At 32.5% G+C, this 15,226-nt stretch overlaps 1 protein-coding gene across 1 annotated transcript in view; it reads left to right on the forward strand.

The window, feature by feature from the left end:
* The window catches only part of Lac (septate junction protein lachesin), a 33,427-nt gene extending 23,302 nt beyond the window's left edge, over positions 1-10,125 (forward strand). The window contains exons 9-10 of the mRNA XM_088236281.1: positions 4,489-4,630; positions 9,322-10,125. Coding sequence (XP_088092407.1) covers positions 4,489-4,630; positions 9,322-9,328 — 149 coding nt within the window. The 3' untranslated portion in view covers positions 9,329-10,125. The remainder of the gene's footprint in view (positions 1-4,488; positions 4,631-9,321) is intronic.
* Positions 10,126-15,226: the final 5,101 nt, after the last annotated feature.

The following is a 15,226-nucleotide window of genomic DNA, read 5'->3' on the forward strand; positions in this document are numbered from 1 at the left end:
CCTGAGAATTGTATTCGAACGATCGCAGTAGGCACCGCTTAGTGGAGTGAACGCCCCCGGTCGATCGCTACATTGAATGATCCCTGAATGGCCAATCGGCATGCTTAGAAGTTCTTATTTATCGGCATCAATGAACAAGTTTACAGTCCATAAAATATAGCTTGATTAGAATGACATTTGTCAGCAAAAGTGACGACAGAACTTTGTAGTAACGTCTAAGAATAATATTGACACACGAAAAATCATTAGTATCAGACATGTTAATTTATTTTTTAATACAATGCTTGACACATAAATCAACATAAATATATAAAATCAGCTTTTAAACTAAAAAAAAACTAAAACAAACCTAATTATTAATGATATTCTTACAAGGTTACATCATTTTGAAAAAAACGAGATGGGACAAATTGATCGAATAAAAAAATAATTTATTTGATTTTGTTTACGAAAAAAGTATAAATGTCTCATTTTTTGGTGAATAATTATCTTGAACACTATAATAGGCTTGTTTTTGCGTTTTTATATCAATTTTTAAACAGTTTCGTGTTTGCGTGAAAAAACTGATAAAATCGATTTGATCGGTACATGATCAGTGCTCATTAATTTCCCATCACTATTGACATTAGTTTGGCAGCTGTCATTTTAATCGAGCTAAATTTTAAGGACTATAGTATGTTATTACAGTACTGAGATAGGGAACTTCTATTGAAAGGGGAATTTCAATTTGGGGCACGCCTTATGATCTATTGTTATCCTGGGTTGAATGTCCACGTGTTTTGATGTCCGACATCAACCCTGACGATGGACACTGATGTATTTAAATGGTAAACTGGACGATCAATATTGTTTGAAGAAAATGTGGTTTTTCGGAAACGCTAAACTTTTTCATTGATGTTTTTTTAAGAAAGGTGTTTTATTTTGAAAAAATAGGCGTAGGATATTTCATTTTTCAATTAGATCTTTTTAAACTTTGTATGCAAACAATACTACGTTTGGATATGTTTTTTCGTATTGAGAATGTGAAATGGATGCATCTTTTGTTTTTCATAGAAATTAATTTATTAGGTAATAAAATGTATGTATACATTTGCAACTCGTGGTAATTCATTTGTTGATTTATACATTTTTCAGTCTCTTAATAAAAAAAATGTAACACCTCAGACAAAAACACAATTCCTAAATATTTTACTGAATTTTTCACAGCAAAATTAACATTGTGGCTGTGCGTGCAAAATTATGTATGTGATAAAAGTTTATTTTTGTCAGTTCAAATTGTCAGTAATCAAGACGTGTTCAGGACACTCGGGACATGAAATGTGTTTTTAACCAATGACGAAGTTCGGTAATATTTTAATTTTTTATTTGTTAACTTAGCCGGACCGAAGGGGGGGATTCGAATCCCCCATAGATCGATCTTAATTCAATAACTCGAGTATTATTGAAGCTATTTGCTGTATGTTTTTTGTAATCGTGAAATTAATAGAAAGAAGCATCTTCCTGTTTTTGTTTTTAAATTTTGAAATAGTTGTTTTTTTTTTTTTTAAATATTAAAACAAAAAAAGACGTAAATAATACAAGGGTCAATTTCACTTTTTGTACATAAGCATTCGGCAAACTAACAAAAATTAATAAAATAAAATACACGAATGAGTAAAATATGTCTAAGCGAAAACATGAATAAATTATTGCACAATCATAAACACTTCCGACGTTTTATTCCCTACGAGTAGGCGCTGGGGTCGTTTGGTCCCCCCGTTCGGATCATGTGTAATTTTTGGATGCTTAGTTAGGAAAATGTTAATAGACAATCAAACTAAGCCAAAAAAAAAATTTAATTTTTATGTATCGTATTATCGGCACTATGACATTTTAAAGTTTTGTATTTCTGAAATAACTCCGCGTGTGACGTCAGAGGTTCTTCTCTGTCATTTCTCCCGATTGGTCCGTTTATGGTTAGCAAACCAGATATCTTTCACAGCTCTCTCATCATCGGTCGATTCATATGAACCAGTGACGTCATTCAAAATAGTTTGTTTTTATTAAAATATTCAATTTTTTTGTGCATTTTTAAGAAACTTTTTCCTACAATTGAATGCTCTAATTTTTACCACGCGCAAGAAATCACCTTTTGTTTACGATTTCCCATAGGGCTGAAGTTCCTACATTATACACATTCTATCAAAGGGATTCAAGTCAATAGACATTTGCAGTTCAAATCCTTTTGTGAGAATATAATATACAAGACATACGCAATTGGTTTAAAACACATTTCCCATAATGAAACCGCCTTTGTCCTGAACACATTTCCCATAATGAAACCGCCTTTGTCCTGAACACGGTCAATATAAATATATATATAAATATAAATATATATGGAAGGTTTCTGTGGGAATACACGGGTATTTATCAAATTTAATTCGTACATGTTTTCATATGACAATTATTGTATACGTATATACTTAAAAAGTTAGCATTATCTATTTTTCTGAATGTTTTTTTTAATATAGTGTAGCTTTTAAAAATGTTTGCTAGAAGCCCTTTACGTTTCATTATGTTATGATAGAGCGTATGACAATTTAAATTTTCATCTGTACTACTTTCAAAACTGAAAAGACTAATAATTATTGAAATCATCTTCATAAATTTACTGCAAATGAATTATAAATATTAATAAAAAGTATTTTATTACAATTTTAAAATGAGAGAAAAAAAATAGATGGACATTGTACGTTTTGACAAAAAAAGGATTTTCTCTTTTCTCAATCGCTTTTGTATTTATGTGGTGATTCTTTATATCACAAAAATAGTTGCATCCTCGGGGGGCCACTGGTCAAACCTGGGGATGTTGGAGTGCTCGCCCCTTACTTAATAGCTCGATGCTTTAAGAATCTGGGCTCGGAGGACATAGAGAACTTATTTACGGGGACCCATCACAGCAGATCTACGCAGGTCGCAGTGACGTCAAAAGCTTATATTAGCTTTGATCACCATTTTTCAGAATTAGAATAAGCGATACATACGAATGTCGATATTTGAGGCATGTTCTTTACCAATATTAAAATTATATTAATAGGTAATATCTTTCTTGTCATTGAGCTGCGAAAATAACAATAACAGTTTTTTAAAAGAATATCTGTGCATAATTTTTATTTCTGCCTCCTGGTCAAATGGTTAACATATTAACAAGAGATCTCGGGTACGATTCCTGACAATGTTGACATTAAATATTTGTTTAAAAAGGTACAGCATCTCAAATGTCTAACTTATTTACCGAATTGTCAATATATATTTTATTTGTCCCACAAGGCGTTTTTTTAAATATTTAAAGCCAGTATTGAGACACATTCGGTACCTGAAAAAATTCACCAAAACATGTTGAAAACCGATATAAAAATATATCAAAGTTTTACATGATAAAATATCATGTTCTGAAAAAAACAATATTTTATCGTGTATCCCTAATTTCAATAATTTATATTGTAATTAAGGATTGATATATAATACAACTATACTCACAATTGGATTACCTTCAGGTTTCGTTGTAAGGTGTAATTTTAATTAACTTCACACGAATCACAAAAAACCCTCTCCTAAAAAATTGTGTTTCAAGCCAATATCGTGTTTTGAAAAAATGGTCCTAAATTAAGGCAACGCTGCAGCCATTATGCGCGACGAAATAAGACGATTTTAATAGTAATATTTTTACTTCAGTTTTGACTGTACTTCATGCCAAAAACTCATTTCATTCATCTTGTATTGTACTGCCGTGCTAAGAATTGTATGTGCTTTTGCATTGGTAATTGTTTAATTTGTTTTTTTATGTTTTTCCACCCCGTTATTTCCAAATCTATCCGATTCACTCCGAAATCTATCCATCAATTCTAAATCTAAAAATAATTTATTTTATTAATTCCCAAATCTATCATAATCATCCCGAAATTTATACATTCAATTCCCAATATTATACATGTATTTCCAACATTATTAAATTATTCCCAATTCTATCCGATTACTCCCAAATCTGTCCTATTCAACTGTCTCTTTAACTCTTGCTTACATCCAATATATAATTCACATGTATTACACACACTTGAACATAATTTTGCACACACTTTTAAATAATTTTACATTAATTGTAAAATAAAAACACGTGTATATACATAAAACACATTGACCAATCAAAATCATTGTGTTTTGTTTATTCGTAAAATCACATTAATGTTTCATCAATTCTTACATTTACTATATAAATACACATATCTTACATGATTTCAAATACTCCTTAATATTACACTGTAAAACATCTAACTGCCTTTCACACCAACCTCACTCATCTCTCAACTAAAAATTATACACATATTGTTAAACATCTAACTTTCATTCGCTCCTACCTCACTTCTATTTCAATTTATTGTTCCATATCTGACTTCCTTTCACTCCTGTCTCACTTCTCCCTCCTCCGATGCTCCCGATTCCCCCCAATAGAGTCTATCATCCCGGTTTGCCCCCCGGCTTGCGGTCAGGCGAGGTACGGAGCGAGCGCTTCGGTTATTCCACATTCTACTACCATAGTACTGGGAGTAATCTCTCTCGGTCTGTTGTACCGTCTCTACGGCCCCGCTTTAAGGTGAGTGGAAAAGAAGACATAAATTGAAGATTCACATTCTAATGTTTAATAAATCTCTGTAAATATGTCACAAGCCACAAATCAATCTACTATATTGCAATAAAGTAAAAATATTTTTTATTTTAATATTTTACTGGAAATATGTCATGTTAGATATAATATCGTCAGGCTCATGAGAAAGTTGCGAATCTTCGTTAAGTCTATTTTATTGGGAGAAAAACAATGCTTATTTGAAAATTATACTTTTTCCTATAATAGGCTTTTACATTATAACACTTTTTTCATTTAAAATTTAAATTTCATTTTGGGGGCATATATTTAGACATGTACCTATATATTAATTATAATATATAATTTTAACTTTATATTCAAATTTAATTTTGTACAAATTGGCTACAGTCGTTAGTTATAATAATAAATAAAAAAATAATATTACGTAGGTCCCTATTGGAAATGAACTAAAATTATATCAAATTACTTTACGTAGACTGTTTGTTTCATTGACTAATTTTTTTTTTTTTTTAAAAAGAAATATTTGCGTTCTTATGATTTACCCAAATATTTCATTTTTAGGGCCATTTTCAACGAGTTGTAAATAACTCACTATTAGAAAATGGGAATCAAGTTGGGGTAGAGTGGGATTCGAACCACGGACCATTGGTCCGTGAGTCCGAGACACTAGCCACAAGACCACAACTCGATTTAACCTAAGAACATAAAGCGGCCTCCGTGGTGTAGTGGTGGAGATGCTTGACTCACACACGAAAGATTCCGGGTTCGATTCCCGGTGAAAACACTTAATTAAATGTGTTTTTTTTCAAGCCTGGGTGTTCTATGCTATAATTCACCACAAAAAAATTAAATTTTAAAAATTATAAGACAAGATTCCTTCCTCATACAAACAAAACACGAACACATCTGTCAACTTCGACTGACCTCGAAATGAGTCGAAATACTAAACTTGCCGTATAATGTATTCGTATGCGAGTGCGTAGGGCGAGTAGGACTTTTTTGTACCTGGACGTAAGGGATACGGCTTGTTGCGTTCGAGCGATAATATCGCGGACGTATCACGTACGTTAAAATGGGTAGGGCAGTTAAAAAAAAATGGCAGATTTGCAATTTTCTCATCGCTGGGACGATTTTAACAATTTTGTAAATATAAAATTATTGTATTGTGTTCCATGACAGTGTGAAGTGTTTTTAAAATAATTTAAGAAAAAAGTTTTGAAACACAATATTTTGCAACATAAAAAAAAATATATTGATATATTCACAATAAAAAAAATAATATTCGCACCCTATAAATTATTTTATTTATTTATTAAATATACTATGTTATTAGATACTTATTTAGTAAAAATATTATTGCACTATTATCTTTGTTTTTTTTTGCATATTAAATAGTTTTATTTAGTATTTTAAATAGCTTTTTTTGGCCGCTAATGTCACAAGCATGGCTTTGAGAATTTATACTAGAAATGTATTTTTATAATATAATGTATTCCTGTATTTATGTTTTGAAAAAATACATGTATTTTAACTTTATTTTGACAATTTACAGATCAGGTAAGTTTTAAGATGTATGGAAAACAAAAAATCCTAGAACGGTCAAATTATTGAATCCGGTCTGATGTCTCGCGGCTAGTGTCACCAATTCACAGTTCAGTTGTCCGAGGTTCGAATCCCATTCTACCGCAAATTCTCCGTTATTTACAACTGCTGAAAATTTGAATTATTAATATGAGGAAGAGATATAAATATATACGCAGTTCCTTAGTTCATATTTATGCGCAACTTATTGCCATAGCCTTGACACTGGCTGCCATTGTTATTATTTGTGTATGTGCTCTAAAATTATAAAAATGTACAATATTTTGAGTTTGTCCAAATGTTTGTAGACAAAAGACTGGAGTCATTAAGATTAACAAATTACAACAGGGATGGGGAGCATTTTAGAGAAGGGAATATGGAAGTCTAGGCATTTACAGAATTATGACCTGTCATTGGCTGGTTTATGTGGCCATTTTACGCACTGTGTAACATTCACCATTCTGCCCATGTTTGAAAATCCATATTTCTTAAATTCTTCCATTTGTTGGTTTTAGTACAGTTAAAGAGCTGAAACCTTTACTGTTGTGAAGAGATTAATAACTAAATCATGCCACCTACCGGAAGATTGATAGGCGTATTGACAGTTTGTGGGTTTACAATGTTGCAAATTAGTCGACAATATTTTGAGTTTGTCCAAATTTTTGTAGACAAGGACTGGATTCAACTACATTCATCTGCAGGGCTTGTGACCTGTCAATGGCTGGTTTAAGTGGCCATATTACACACTGTAACATTCACCATTCTGCCCATATTTGAACATCTATATTCCTTCGATTCTTTCATCTGTTGACGTTTTTGAAGTTAAAGAGCTGGAACTTTTATTTATGCTGGTGAGATTCACCCAGCGAATAACAGGTCATAAGCCCTGTAAATGCCTAGACTCCCATAATGGATTCTCAAAAATGTTTTCCCTCTCTGTTGCAACAAATTTAAATAGGGATTCATTTGCACCTACATACTAGGCAATGCCTGAAATTTGTATTTTTCAATTTTTATACTTCTTCATGGACCAGGTGGATTCATCGACAATATTTTTAGTTTGTCCGAATTTTTGTAGACAAGGACTGGATTCAACGGGAATTATTCCCGGAAGGAAGTTGTTCCCCAGTTATTAACAATGCTTTGAACTCCAATACGAAATAACAGCAATCACTCACCGTATACTGGGGTTCTCCACCTTCTTAGGCTCAATGGGATGCTGGGTTGAACAAGGCACTCGAAGAAAAGGCATCGTCACCATGTTGCTACATTTTTTTCTGAGTTCAGTGGGGTAAATTAGAATAATAACATAGTAAAACATTTAAGTTTGTAAGTGAAAATTCTTGATGGAAGTTCATAGTAATTTATTATATAAATAAAACACGAGTGATACTTTAATCCACAAATTTGGAATATCCAGTGACCGGTTTCATCGCTTTCGCGACATCTTCGAGACTGGTATCTTTATTAAAGAGTTAAATGTATTTATACAAAACAGAGGTAAGGATAGATAATTCAAAGTTATATGTAAATAAATTAAATAAAGTTATTTTTATCTTAAGGATCATTATCAACAAATTTTCTTTGGGTTAACTAATGAGTTGATATAATGCTATTTTAATGAGTTTAAGTATTTTTTTTTATTTTTAGTGTACCATCCTTCGTGAGTGTGGTTTTGTAAATAATGATTTCTGAAAAACAAAGGGTAAAAAGTAATTAGTAAAATTATATTACAATGGGTAAAGTAATGGAGAATGCACGGCACGTGTGTTATCTGTTCATTAAGTAATTCTACGTCGGGTTTATTTTTTAATCTATTAATTTCGAGAATTTCTAATTTTTCAAGTTTATGGCCTTTAGGTGCAATATGAATTATTTTTACATTATTTTTTAATTCAAAGGAAATCGCGAAAGCGATGAAACCGGTCACTGGATATTCCAAATTTGTGTATTAAAGTATCACTCGTGTTTTATTTATATAATAAATTAATAACATAGTAATTGTGGCGCAACCGATATGTACAAAAAGTACCCGGAAATTGTAAAATAACACATAAATTGTTATTTATTCATTAAAATTTATTTTGTCCCTTTCAAAGTAGGCTCCATCGAGTGCGATTTGTGAAAATACATGTGTGTTTATTTTTTATTTATTTTATTCTCAATATAATTATGTTACATTTATTGAGACTTAAATCCCAACTCCGTAGAACCAAAGTCCTGTGTTGAGTTTGTTTGTTTGTCCGTCACATCTCCGAAACGGCGAGTCGTAGCGGCCTGAAATTTGAACACCTCATTTTAGATGCGATTTCAAGGTTAACGTTGCTATTTTTGAGTAAAATTTGAATCGATCTCTACTCTATAAAAATCAAACTTTATATGGATGCCTAGTGCGGCCCCGACATATTGCCCATAATCAACAGTAAACATACTTCAATTCACAAATTTATCCCCTAAATTGAGAAAAAATAGTATCTGAAGTAAATATTTTGTTATAAGGAAAGTTTTCAAGCAACATAATACACGTGTCGGGACAATAAATGCCATAAATCAATGTAAATCATGGGAAAATATTTGAGATCAATTACCAGTGAAAACTGCCTCCTTTAACAGCTTTGACGCTCCTACTGCTGCAACCAAACATACTGCAATTCACCATTGTGGATTTTTATTTATTATAACGTAAATATCCAAGTTATTTACAAAAAAAGCCAAGGACAGCGATAAAAGCATCCGATCGAACCGTTATGTTTATGTTGTCAAACAAAACAAAATGGCCACCAATTGGTTGCTAACCAACAAATCAACATCGCTTGCGTTCTATGAAACATAGTGGTAGGGCTTCTCTCTAGGTTACGCATTATTTCGCTGAGGTTTTTCCACTATTTGTAAAATTCGCCGAGCACACTATTGCTAACAGCTGCCGTAAACACACCGAGTGACAGATCGCGCTTTAAACAGGCTTGGTGTTTAAAGAAAGAGCTACCAACCTGAAGACAAAAAAAAGTTCATTTAAATCTAAATTTACTTTTAGTACTGACCTGCTATTTTTTCTGTTTTTTCGTTTGATTAATTATGTCTTTTTTTCCATGTTCTAGAAATTGAGATGGCGGATATAAACTTCCCCGGACTGAGGTGGGATCCGGAAGTCTACTACTCTTACTTCGGCTCGGCTTCTACGTCCACCTGCGTACATATCACCGTGTTAGCCGCAATCACATCTCTAGCGCACCTTTATCACAGAATCTTCACCGCATTATAAGCGCACCTCGAATGTTGACCATTTCCATTAGAAACACTCGTAGACAAATATTTTTATACCTCGACACGAAAATTATGCTAAGCATTTCAAAACTGCTACGTTATTTAAATATGAATATCTTTTTTTTTTAAATCATTGAATTGACAATCGAAACAATATTGCAAAAGACATTTATTCGTTTGAATATAATTAGTTCACAGAACATCACCCGACTTTAACTTTTTTTAAGGGATGACCTTAATGGTCTTCTTCTAGTACTAGTCGGTTAGTTTTACTCTTAATTATTTTGACCAACGAGCGCTTTCGCCTAAGTAGACATCTTCAGTCTTGAAGTTCAAGTCTAATAATAAAAATGTTTCATTTCAGTTTCATTGATAAGTTTATTTATAATTTTATCATAATCATTAACTATGGAGTTTTATCAAGAAATATCAACAAAAAACATCAGTATTATTTCTTTTAAATTATATGAGAATTTACTCTCGAGTATAAGTCAGCCTCGTGGTGTAGCGGTCAGCTCGTCTGCCTGCCGCGCAAGAGGTCTCGGGTTCGATTCCCGACGTGAAATATTTATTTAAACAAGTGTTTTTACACTGGAATATTTCATAGTCCCTGGACTGGAATGATACATCGCGATTGGCGTACCAATGCGGTGCCCTATGCATCATTATATCCGGAAAGGGAATGATGAGATATGAGAATATAATAAGCTGTTACGTGATTTAATTTTTCTTTTCAAAATATTGTTTCTGCTGTTAATTCTACTTTCATCATTTTACATATTTTAATTTTTATATGCATTTGTCTAGTCAAGTGTGTCTAGACAAATAACTCCTTTAAAATAATGTATAGTTTTTTTTTATTGGTTAATTAGTATAAAACAATCACTTGCATCGTGAAATATTTAATTGACATACTAAGCGTAATTTTTAAGTAAGTACCATTTTGATATTTAAAAAAAAACCAGTAAACTCTTTGTAACAATTTTATTTTTACATGAAAGGCCACAGTTTGATTTACTTTTTCACATGATGGGCAATTATCATGGATTTTTTTATTCTAATCATTATTTTTATTTATTTAATCTCTTTCACTTTTTCGTCGACTCCTGCACCCAATCGTCGGTGATCACCGAGGTTCGCCGCTCCGTTCCTCATCATGAACATTTGTTCGGCCATCTTTGAAAGCTCTGACCCATTTGCGCATCATTCCGTCACTCATAATGTCATGTCTGTACACTTCACAAATTTGACGGTGAATGTCAATTGCTTTCACGACTTTAGCACTAAGAAAACGTATTTCTGCGCGTATTACACAGTCGGCGGGACTCTATCGGCGAAGGCATTTTAAATACGCAAAAGCAAATGTAAACACGATCGAATGATGCCGCAATGGCATCCGCGGCTTGTCACCGACCGTGGCGGTATTTCAAAACAGTGTACTTACTTAAAAAACTCGCCTCGTATTTTCGAATTTGACAAAGGTTTTCTGCCATATGTAATTCAATATGTGTATGTGATATCGGTCATATGTTTAAGAAATGTATTAATTTTAAGCGTCTGATTATAATCTTTTGTAACGATTGAGAACGTGCCGATTACAAAGACTCGCTGTTTTATAAAGATCAGAACCCTACCGTACATTCGCGGAGACTGGACCGCTGTGCACGTGCAAACCACGAACCCACTGCGTGATGTCGCATGATTGGCCCATTTCACACCACGGCAAAAATCTACACGGCATGATAGAATACAATATGGTGGATCGATATTTATTGTTTTACAATTATTTATTTATTTAACGTCTCGCAAACGCAATAACCATTACACCATGAGACCGACTAATCTCCGGTCAATTTCCCTTTGCAGGATTTTTACCTGAGAGTACTCGCTAAATTTAAATAATGATTTTGATAAAATTATCATTGAAATCTCTTTTGTTAAGTTTTACTAAATTATTTGAATCGGGTTGTGGTTCAATGGGTAGTTTTGCGGGCTCACGGATCAGAGATCCGAGGTTCGGACCCCACTCTCCCAATTTGATTTCCATTTTCTAATAGTGAGTTATTTACATCTCGTCGAAAGTGGTCACGAAAATTAAAATAATTGGTTAAATTTAAAAACACTAATATTTTTTATTAGAAAATGTATACCAACCGAGACGTTTTCGTTGATATTTTTATTGACTCATTCACCGCGATGCTCACATACGTCCGTGAGCGCCTATGACAGCACTACTACGCGGCGCTCAAAGCATATGTGAGTAATTTATTACCCACAGATTTCGTAGCTTAAGTATTAAACGAGTCAAGAGTCTATATATTCATAGTAACTATCAAAATACGTATTCAAACAAATTTATAAAATATGTCAAATAAGTTTTTGAACTAATAATTAAAATACCTCAATTTTGAACGCGTGGAAACGGTTAAAATCATTAAAAAGAAAAATATGAATATTATCAAATTTAAATAGGTACAAACTAATCTAATAAATGTCAATCCACTATAATTTGACCGTGCCGTTTAGATTAAGATGATATGTCTGAAATAGGCTATTCTCCGTCGGGTATCATGCGGCTGGTTTGTTTACTTGGAAATTCTTGTAATAATGAACAGACTGTAGTTAGACTTTGACTCGGTCAGATTCTGTGCACGGGGAACCGCAGTACTGCGTTCACCAAACGGAGCGTATCCGTAAATGTACAAGTAAAAAAAACACATCGCATTAATAAGTAAAAACAAGAATGAATTTTTAGCGTGTTCTCAATTTCGTATTACCAACTGCACTTTTCACGAGCCGTAGGCACTATCTAGTAACATTTGAATGTTTAAAATATATGTAAAGATGTAATTAATCAAATGTATTGATTTCAATGATCAAACGGTCATGGAATGTATTCATTAGGTGAAAAATTTGAGAAATTCATTCGAATGAATTAATTTCATCAAATTGGATCAATTTGACTCATTTTTATTTTGGGTAAAAACGAGCACGTACAAAGCGGCCCGCAGTTGCGCCGCATCGCTTTTATATCACTTTAAATAAATGTTGGCGCGGCAACGTAATATGTTTGACTGTTTTCTGCGCAATTTTTTTTGCCCAGTTGTCTTGGAAGTGGCGACAATTTAGATGTAAATTTTGTATCTTTATATCGTAAAATAATACCCATTCCAAATACTGTGGTTGTTGAATTTATTAAACGACTAATATTAAACTAATCAAATAAGCAACTGAAAAATCTCGTAATTTGGTATTACAATATTCACCATTTGACATTCATATATTTATGAAATGAATAAAACGTTTTCAATAATGTATAAAAAACATCTATTTTTAAATATTTCTCACGAGACTAAAATATTTTTACATTTTTGTGATTTTTTGTATATTTTTATTATATTCGCATGACTTAATTGATATTATGAATTTATCCATCCATTTTTTTTATATAAATTAAATTTTTAGTTTATTAAAAATTAATTGTGTTACTGTGCGAGTGAAAATTTATTGCATTTACAGAGACACATGTGTATACAGGTAATCCCCCTTGATCGCGGGGGATGCGTTCTGGACATGGCCGCGATAAACGGAATTTTGCGATTAACGGGGAATTTTTCACAGAACTCTTTCTTTAAGACAATGCGAGTTTGATCGTTATTTATACTGATGTAGATGGAATTGAGTTTTCTGTATGAAAAACAGAATATGTTCTCACTATCGTAGATAAATATCGATGTTAGTTTATACCGTCTCGATATGTTCCGATGAAGATAGCGTTCGTAATCGTGGCCCTGGTTTTATTTCACTCACTCATAACTGCATTCTTCATGTAAGGTTGTTGGAGAAAAAATGTTATTTTACTTAAAAAGATTACTCGCGACAAATCACGTTAAACAAACTCGCGTGTTAAAGTCCTCGTATTTGTCGTAAATTTTTACCAGTACAGTAACTAATATTGACGATATTATTTTTTTATTTATTCGTATGATACACGTCTATAATTGTACGTATCTTTTTATTCCTAGGTTTTTAAGTACAAAATGTAATTCATTTAATCGTAAGCAATTCTGTTTATCTGTTGTATTTTTCTTCCACATGTAAAAATATACTTTACGAATTCCAATCAAGTTCTCGAATATTATAAAGACTTTATAAATTACTCGCTCGGTAATCTGGTATTGTTTTCTGGGCTGTTATGCCGTGTGTCGAAACACTTCTAACGGACAGCATCAGTGGCAGTTTTGGTACTAAATTTCTAGTGAGGCTTCGATATATTTTTACTCAAATACTGCTTTACTTTGACAATCAATTTTGATTGCGTATTAAATTTAAAAAAAAACAGTAATACGAATATTCCTTTATTAAAAAAAAAATCAGACTCACTAAGAACTCACTGCTTGAATGAATGACGGTCAAAACATTTCCCCAAGGTCACACTGTGTTGTTGTTTGAGGCTCTTTTACTTATAGCCTAACCGATATTATTGTACTCCAAACTCAACCTTACGCACATTAAAATAAAGATGTTTTTTTGCTTGCAGCACGTGTTGTCCGAAGGACTGCGACTAAATTGATAGATTGAAGATGTGCATCGCCCGTGTGTTGCAAAAAACTGTATTTTGGATAAAGGAATAGACAAGTTTTTACGTTGATATATTTTTTATATTAAAGCTTTTTGTAGTATGAGTTTTTAGTGAGGAAAGACAACACTTGGCTCACGCCACTGGACAGCATAGCCCAGAAAATCACTACCAGTATAAAGAAAGCCGTAAAAATCTACATTTATTTGCCTTGAACCAAAAATCGTTGGTGATTTCTACAAAATATTTGGTTATGTTAAATTGGGGAGCTGGGTAAATAAGAGTAGTCAAAGCTTAGGAACAAATATATTTAGCTTTATTTAAATATCATTAAATAATCAACAAATTCCGACTGAGCCGTGATCCCATGGTAGTGTTGTGGACTCACGGGTCAAAAGTCCAAGGTTCAAATCCCACTCTTCACAATTTAATGTCCGTTTTTGCAGCACAAGTTATTTACAACTCAAGAAATTGTTATTCCGATCTGATATTATAGTCCTTAAAATATAGCTTGATTAGAATGACATTTGTCAGAAAAAGTGACGACATAACTTTGTACTAACGTCGAAGGAGTTATTTTTTTTTTAATACAGTGCTTGACGCACAAATATATAAAATCAGCTTTAAAACTAATTATCAATGACGTTCTTACAAGGCTACATCATTTTCCAAAAATGTTACAGATGAAACAAATTGATCAATGTAAATCGATCGAATAAAAAAATAATTCATTTGATGTTGTTCATGAAAAAAGTATAAATGTCTTACTTTTTGGTGAATAATTGTGTCAAACACACAAAAATAGGCTTGTTTTTGCGTTTTTATATAAATTTTCGGAAACAGACTTTCATGTTTGCATAAAAAAACTGATATAATCGATTTGATCGGTGCATGATCAGTGCTCATTAATTTCCCATCACTATTGCCATTAGTTTGGCAGCTGTCATTTTAATCAAGCTAAATTTTAAGGACTATAGTTAATTAAAGTTATTTAGAATTTTGTAGGTCAGGATTATTAAATGATATGCGATGAAGATTACTTACATGAGATTTATTTTTCACAGTTGAGAGTCGGGAGCCATCTCTCTTGTGTTTTTGTTTTATAATGTTTTGACAGCGCCCTCAGTTGGCCGGTCTTGCATTTCATTAAATGTTCAGGC

The sequence above is a fragment of the Micrasema longulum genome, unplaced genomic scaffold (genome assembly GCF_059751315.1).
Source record: "Micrasema longulum isolate JH-2025_06_02 unplaced genomic scaffold, ASM5975131v1 h1tg001531l, whole genome shotgun sequence".
NCBI lineage: Eukaryota > Metazoa > Arthropoda > Insecta > Trichoptera > Brachycentridae > Micrasema > Micrasema longulum.